We start from the raw sequence: 7,827 nt of genomic DNA on the forward strand, positions 1-7,827 counted from the left end.
TTAGCTTATGGATGGGAATCAGGGAGTTTCTGTTGGCGCGATATTGCTGCTGGTGCACAGTTGTGGTAGCGATTGGCACTTGCCGTTCTTTGACCCTCAGCAGCCCCACAACAGAAGGGTCCTGTGAGAGACCAGGCAAGGTAGACAATTGCGTAATGCTCTCTGTCTCTAAGGCAGCTATTGCAAAAGTCCAGTGGAACCCTTTTGGGTCTTTGAAGAATCCTCTCCTGAGATAGTCTGTGCCAAGGATTCACGGGGCATCCCGGCCAGTCACAATACGATGCAGTGACTACTTCTCCGGAGAGCCTGTTTCAGTGTTGGACCAGCGTTGGTAAATGTCTAGCTGAAACCTCCCCTTCCTAAGCTTGACTGCCGTCCTCCAGACCTCTCAGGTAAGTTTGGTGGACACAAAAACCGAAAAAACGAAGTCTTTATTCTTTGTCTGAACGAACTTCATTGACCGGGGTGCTGGGGTCTCGACTGCCGCCCTCCGGCTTTGCCAAGGAAGGCTTTTTGTCTCGAGAGGAAGTGAGTAAGGATGCATTTTTCCTACTTCATCTGAACGAACTGTCTTGACCGGAGATCTGGGAGCTTGGTGGGTTTCTGTGCTGGAGCCACGTGAGTTTCAGTGATAGTTTTGCTAGCCAAAACGCAGTGAAGATGGCGGTAGGACTTGCAGCGGAGCTCCTCTTCATCTTCTCTATTGTGCAAGGTAACAGCAGGGTGTGTGTGGGGGGAGTCCTATGGGACAAGGGTGCCAGGTGGGCTGTGATGCGGGGCTGGGTGTGGATGGTGCTGGGAAGGGCAGTACTGGTGGTGGTGGTGGTGGGCACTGGGGCAGTGCCCATGGATCGCCCGTCCTACATGAGCCTTTCCCATCCTCAGTCTTTTCCCCAGCAATTCCCACCCCCAAGCTGTGACCTGCAGGGACACCCCAGGGTCCCACTGAGCTGGGGGCCAGGGGCTGCCGAGTGAGCTGGGGAGGGGGGAGGAAAGGAAGCAAAAGTGGAAGCAAAAATGTCAGTGATAGAGCTTGGCATGAAGCCGAGCCTCACAAGATGCTCGCAGGGTTGAGAAAAGGGAAGGCATGGATGTGTACGGACACAGGGGCAGGCAGCTGGAGCTTGTCCCTGAAGGGGGGGACGGGGCGTTTCAGGCTGAGGCAGTAAAAATGACCCCCTGAATTCTGGGGCACAGAGGAAATGGCTGTCCTGCTGTCACCAGCATCAGCACAGTCTTGTCCCAAGCTCCCTGTGCAGTTCTGGGCTCAGCACCATATGAAGGACATGAAAATATCAGAATGGGCCCAAAGGCGGGTAACGGGGGCATGGCAAGGACCAGAGGGCGCGATGTGTGAGGTTTGCGTAGCCCTGAGAGGAGCAGGCTAAGGGGAGGTGTCATGGCACCCAGCAGCTTCCTCATGAGGGCAGCACCGACACAGGCCCTGGTCTCTTGTCCCTGGTGACAGGATGTGGGGAAATGGAGCTGGGGTTGGCCTGACTGGCTGTTAGGCAAAACTTCACTGCCTCTGTGGAGGCAGGAGGTGAACTGATGAGACTCAGCTTGTTCCCACTATGGGGCATTGCACAGAAATGTTTATTTTGGTAAAGAATCACAAAATCATTAAGGTTGGAGAAGCCCTCCAAGCTCATGGAGGTCCAACCACCCCCCTACCACCCAAGTCACCCACTAACCCATGTCCCCAAGCACCATGTCCAACCTTTCCTTGAACACCTCCAGGGGCCGTGACCCCACCACCTCCCTGGGCAAAGAGCACCGTGGCCACCAGGTCCAACCGTTACCCTAGCGCTGCCAGGTCTGCCACAAGACCGTGTCCCTGAGCACCACAGCAGATCTGTCCAGGAATGGTGCCCCAGCCCCTTCCCTGGGCAGCCTTTTCTGATGCCTCACAGCCCCAGGGGGCTACAAAGGCGGGTGGCTGAGGCAAGGGGCTGCCCCATCCCCCCGAGCCATGCCTGGTAGCACAACTCTCTGCTCTTTACACAGCACGGGTGCAGGAAGCCTCCTCGCAGGCAGTAGGGGTAGTGGGAGGAGTGGTGTACCTCAGCCCCCCGCTGCAGACCCAGAAGACCACCTACCACCAAAACCACTGGCGCTATGGCAGCTCCCTGAAGGTTGCCATCCATGAGAACGGGAGGGTAGTCCGGTACCCCAATGGCCCTTTTAAGGACCGCCTTAAGCTCTTCCCCAACAATACGCTGAAGATCAGCAGCTTGCAGAAAAATGACAGCAACACCTACACAGTGTACCTGGAGGACGTGGCGGGCAAGGAGGACACCTACAGCGTCTCCCTGAAGGTGTATGGTGAGCCTGGGGGGTGGTGGTCCCAGCACCCCTCTTGGGACAGTGCGGGCTGTGACATCCCAGTGCCTCTTGCAGATGTGGTCCCCAAACCTACCATGAATGTGATAGTGCATGGGAACAAACCGGAGCACTGCGATGTCACCCTGGAGTGCTGGGTGCAGCTGGAAGACGTGACCTATGAGTGGATGCCCCCCAGCAGGGTCATGCCAGTGGGCTCTAACAGCACCAACGGCACCCTGCCCCTCTCCTTCAACCCCTCCCTGGAAACCTACACGTGCAGGGCCAGCAACCCCGTGTCCTCCAGCAGCGCCCGGCTGACCCGCAGGCACCCCTGCTCGTGGACAGGTACCGGTTGTACCAGGTGGCAGAACCTGGGTGAGATGGGCGGGAGGTGGCTGCCGGGTGTCCCAGGGGTCAGGTCCCTTTTCCCATGGGCTGGGTGTGGCAGGAGCCCCCTGGGAAGGGACCGTGGGGCTGCGTGTTCCAGCCCTGTGTTGGTCCCACTGGGGCTGCTCTCACATCTGGGTTTGTCCTCTGCCTCCAGCTGAGTCCTCTGCTGTCCCCACCGCCACCAAGACCAGCATGCTGATGCTGCTGGGACACCTCCTCCTCCTCTTCTTCGCTCTCCATTAATGACATGTTGTGGCTGATGTTGTCCGCTTTGGGGGTAGAACCTGGATGAAGCCCCCAGATGGCAAGTCTCTTGCAACGGTACTTTGAGAACCCCAGCAATGCAAGTCTGCAAATGGACATTTAGCAGCTCAAAAATGCACCCAGCCCTAGCTCTGAGAGCTGAGCCGAGCCTTTCCTGCAGGTTCCCCATGGCAGTGGGCATCCTCAGCTCTCTTGGTGTCTGCCAGCCACTGGGGGGCAATGCCCTTAGGGAACTGGTGTGTGGAGTGTTTATGAGGGCTGGTACACAGCACGTTTAGCCTGGAACCTGTGACACCTTCCGGGCAAGTGCACCCCTGGGTGGTTGAAGCATGTCCTTGGAGGAGATGGCTTTGAAATTTGGACTGTGTATTGCTGGGAGCAAAGGATGCAGCATGCGCGTGTTGTGTTATAAGCTAGCTGGCAACTAAACACTATACAGCACTTTCCCCCTCCCCTCCCCAGGATGGGGGAAAGAAACGAGAAACTGAAGTTTGTGAGTTGAGATACTGACATTTTATTAGGACAGAAACTACTACTACTACTACTACTACTACTACTACTACTACTACGAATAAAAATGTGTACAGAACAAGTGATGCATGATGTGATTGCTCACCTCCCGCTGACTGATGCCCAGTCTGACCCCTAGCAGTCTGGCTCCCTCTCCCAAGCTAGCCCCCCTATATACTGTCCAGCATGACCCCAGATGGCATGGAATACCCCTTTGGCCAGTCTGGGTCAGCTGTCCTGGGTCTAAAAGGTGAATGAGTCTTGCTGATCACTCCTTGGCTCTCCAATTGGTGAATTAGCTTATGGATGGGAATCAGGGAGTCTCGGTTGGCGCGATATTGCTGCCAGTGCACAGTTGTGGTAGCGATTGGCACTTGCTGTTCTTTGACCCTCAGCAGCCCCACAACAGAAGGGTCCTGTGAGAGACCAGGCAAGGTAGACAATTGCGTAATGCCCTAGCTGTCTAGCGTAATGCCCTATTGCGTAATGCCCTATTGCGTAATGCAATAGCTGTCTCTAAGGCAGCTATTGCAAAAGTCCAGCGGAACCCTTTTGGGTCTTTGAAGAATCCTCTCCTGAGATAGTCTGTGCCAATGATTCACGGGACATCCGGGCCAGTCACAATACGATGCAGTGACTACTTCTCTGAAGAGCCTGTTTCAGTGTTGGACCAGCATTGGTAAATGTCTAGCTGAAACCTCCCCTTCCTAAGCTTGACTGCCGCCTTCCAGACCTCTCAGGTAAGTCTGGTGGACACAAACCCGAAAAAACGAAGTCTTTATTCTTTGTCTGTATATACTTCCTTGATCAGGGTGCTGGGGTCTCGACTGCCGCCCTCCGGCTTTGCCAAGGAAGGCTTTTGGTCTTGAAGAGGAAGTAAGTAAGGGTGCAGTCTTCCTACTTCGTCTGAACGAACTGTCTTGACCGGAGATCTGGGGGCTTGGTGGGTTTCTGTGCTGGAGCCACGTGAGTTTCAGTGATAATTTTGCGCGCCAAACCGCAGTGAAGATGGCGGTAGGACTTGCAGCGGAGCTCCTCTTCATCTTCTCAGTTGTGCGAGGTAACATCAGGGTGTGTGTGGGGGGTGTCCTCCGGGAGAAGGGTGCCAGGTGGGCTGTGATGCGGGGCTGGGGGCGGATGCTGCTGGGGATGGCGGTGGTAGTGGTGCTGGTGGTTGTGGGCACTGGGGCAGTGCCCGTGAGTTGCCTGTCCTACAAGAGCCTTCCCCATCCTCAATCTTTTCCCCAGCAATTCCCATCCCCAAGCTGTGACCTGCAGGGACACCCCAGGGTCCCACCGCGCTGGGGGCCAGGGTCTGCCGACTGAGCTGGGGAGGGGGGAGAAAAGGAAGCGAAAGTGGAAGCAAAAATGTCAGTGATAGAGCTTGGCATGAAGCCGAGCCTCAAAAGATGCCCCCAGGGTTGAGAAAAGGGAAGGCACGGATGTGTACGGATACAGGGGCAGGCAGCTGGAGCTTGTCCCTGAAGGGGGGGATGGGGCGCTTGGGGCTGAGGCAGCCAAAACGGCCGCCATGATGCCTGGGGTGTGGAAGAAATGGCTGTCCTGCTGTCACCAGCATCAGCACGGTCTCGCCCTGAGCTCCTTGTGCAGTTCTGGGCTCAGAACCATACAAAGGACATGAAAATATCAGAATGGGCCCAAAGGAGGGCAACAGGGGCATGGCAAGGACCAGAGGGCGCGATGTGTGAGGTTTGCGTAGCCCTGAGAGGAGCAGGCTGAGGGGAGGTGTCATGGCGGCCAGCAGCATCCTCATGAGGGCAGCACCGACGCAGGCCCTGGTCTCTTGTCCCTGGTGACAGGATGTGAGGAAATGGAGCTGGGGTTGGCCTGACTGGCTGTTAGGCAAAACTTCACTGCCTGTGCGGAGGCAGGAGACAGGCTGATGAGCCTCAGGTTGTTCCCACTATGGGGCATTGCATGGAAACGTTTATTTTGGTAAAAATCACAAAATCATTAAGGTTGAGAAGCCCTGCAAGCTCATGGCGGTCCAACCCTCCCCCTACCACCACAGTCACTCACTAACCCATGTCCCCAAGCACCACAGAATCACAGAATTTCTAGGATGGAAGATACCTCAAGATCACGGAGTCCAACCTCTGTCCTAACACTAACCAGTCCTCTACTAAACCATATTGCTAAATTCAACATCTAAACGTCTTTTAAAGACCTCCAGGGATGGTGACTCCACCACTTCCCTGGGAAGCCCGTTCCAATGCCTCACAACCCTCTCGGTAAAGAAGTTCTTCCTAACATCCAACTTAAACCTCCCCTGGCACAACTTTAGCCCGTTCCCCCTTGTCCTGTACCCAGGCACGTGGGAGAATAGACCAACCCCCACCTCACTACAGCCTCCTTTAAGGTACCTGTAGAGAGCAATAAGGTCGCCCCTGAGCCTCCTCTTCTCCAGGCTGAACAAGCCCAGCTCCTTCAGCCGCTTCTCGTAGGACTTGTTCTCCAGGCCCCTCACCAGCTTTGTCGATCTTCTCTGGGCCCGCTCAAGCACCTCGATGTCCTTCCTGTAGCGAGGGCCCCAAAACTGAACACAGTACTCGAGGTGCAGCCCTACCAGAGCCGAGTCCAGGGGGACAATCTCTTCCCTAGCCCTGCTGGCCATACCACGTCCAACCTTTCCTTGAAGGCCCCCAGGGGCAGTGGCCCCACCACCTCCCTGGGCAAAGAGCACCGTGGCCACCAGGTCCAACCGTTACCCTAGCGCTGCCAGGTCTGCCAGGAGACCGTGTCCCTGAATGGTGGCCCAGCCCCTTCCCTGGGCAGCCTTTTCCGATGCCTCACAGCCCCAGGGGGCTACAAAGGCAGCTGGCTGAGGCAAGGGGCTGCCCCATCCCCCCAAGCTCAACTCTCTGCTCTCCCCACAGCACAGGTGCAGGAAGCCTCCTCGCAGGTTGTAGGGGTAGTGGGAGGCGTGGTGTACCTCAGCCCCCCGCCGCAGACCCAGACGACCACCTACCACCAAAGCCACTGGCGCTATGGCAGCTCCCTGAAGATCGCCATCAACGAGAACGGGAAGGGGGTCCAGTACCCCAATGGCCCTTTCAAGGACCGCCTTAAGCTCTTCCCCAACAATACGCTGAAGATCAGCAGCTTGCTGAAAAACGACAGCAACACCTACCGGGTGTACCTGGAGGACGTGGCGGGCAAGGAGGACACCTACAGGATCTCCCTGAAGGTGTATGGTGAGCCTGGGGGATTGGTGGTCCCGGCACCCCTCTTGGGACAGTGTGAGCTGTGACATCCCAGTGCCTCTTGCAGATGTGGTCCCCAAACCTACCGTGAAAGCCATAGTGCATGGGAACAATCCGGAGCACTGCAATGTCACCCTGAAGTGCTGGGTACAGATGGAAGACGTGACCTATGAGTGGATGCCCCCCAGCAGGGTCATGCCAGTGGGCTCTAACAGCACCAACGGCACCCTGCCCCTCTCCTTCAACCCCTCCCTGGAAACCTACACGTGCAGGGCCAGCAACCCCGTGTCCTCCAGCAGCGCCCGGCTGACCCGCAGGCACCCCTGCTCGTGGACAGGTACCGGCTGTACCAGGTGGCAGAACCTGGGTGAGATGGGCGGGAGGTGGCTGCCGGGTGTCCCAGGGGTCAGGTTCCTTTTCCCATGGGCTGGGGTCGGCAGGAGCCCCCTGGGAAGGGACCGTGGGGCTGGGTGTTCCAGCCCTGTGGTGGTCCCACTGGGGCTGCTCTCATGTCTTTGTTTTCCCTCTGCCTCCAGCTGAGTCCTCTGCTGTCTCCACCGCCACCAAGACCAGCATGCTGATGCTGCTGGGACATCTCCTCCTCCTCTTCTTCGCTCTGCATTAATGACACTCTGTGGCTGCTGTCTGTTGGCGTCTCCGTCTCGTCACCCCTCTGCTGTGAGGGTAGAACCTGGATGAAGCCCCCAGATGGCAAGTCTCTTTCAACGGCACTTTGAGAGTCCGAGCAATGCGAATCACCAAATGGTCATTTAGCAGCTCAAAAATGCACCCAGCCCTAGCTCTGAGACCTGAGCCGAGCCTTTCCTGCAGGTTCCCCATGGCAGTGGGCATCCTCAGCTCTCTTGGTGTCTGCCAGCCACTGGGGGGGAATGCTCTTAGGGGACTGCTGTGTGGTGTGGTTATGAGGGCTGGTACACAGCACGTGACACTTTCAGGGAAAGTATGTGATATGGCCAGTGCAACCCCATATCCAGTAGTGGAGCACTGGAGCAGGACCTTGAGACATTTAAGATTGACTTTTCTCAGCCCAGGGTGACTCAATAGTGGAATCATGTTGTATGCATACAGTAAATTTTTTTCTTTCCACACCAGA

At 56.5% G+C, this 7,827-nt stretch overlaps 1 protein-coding gene across 3 annotated transcripts; it reads left to right on the forward strand.

The window, feature by feature from the left end:
- The first annotated feature begins 557 nt into the window (after positions 1-557).
- Positions 558-7,827, forward strand: LOC119713786 (CD48 antigen-like). 3 transcript variants are annotated; one of them, XM_072028039.1, is made up of 4 exons: positions 558-712; positions 2,008-2,325; positions 2,401-2,670; positions 2,870-3,323. In XM_072028039.1, the coding sequence occupies exons 1-4, from the start codon at positions 661-663 to the stop codon at positions 2,956-2,958; spliced, it is 729 nt and encodes a 242-aa protein (XP_071884140.1). In that variant the 5' UTR covers positions 558-660; the 3' UTR covers positions 2,959-3,323. The 3 variants fall into 3 exon arrangements, with proteins under 3 accessions (XP_071884140.1, XP_071884139.1, XP_038023753.2); XM_072028038.1 differs by lacking the exons at positions 2,008-2,325; positions 2,401-2,670; positions 2,870-3,323 and adding exons at positions 6,387-6,704; positions 6,781-7,050; positions 7,250-7,827 and having other exon boundaries at positions 627-712; XM_038167825.2 differs by lacking the exons at positions 558-712; positions 2,008-2,325; positions 2,401-2,670; positions 2,870-3,323 and adding exons at positions 4,302-4,549; positions 6,387-6,704; positions 6,781-7,050; positions 7,250-7,827.

Source organism: Anas platyrhynchos, chromosome 26, assembly GCF_047663525.1.
Source record: "Anas platyrhynchos isolate ZD024472 breed Pekin duck chromosome 26, IASCAAS_PekinDuck_T2T, whole genome shotgun sequence".
NCBI lineage: Eukaryota > Metazoa > Chordata > Aves > Anseriformes > Anatidae > Anas > Anas platyrhynchos.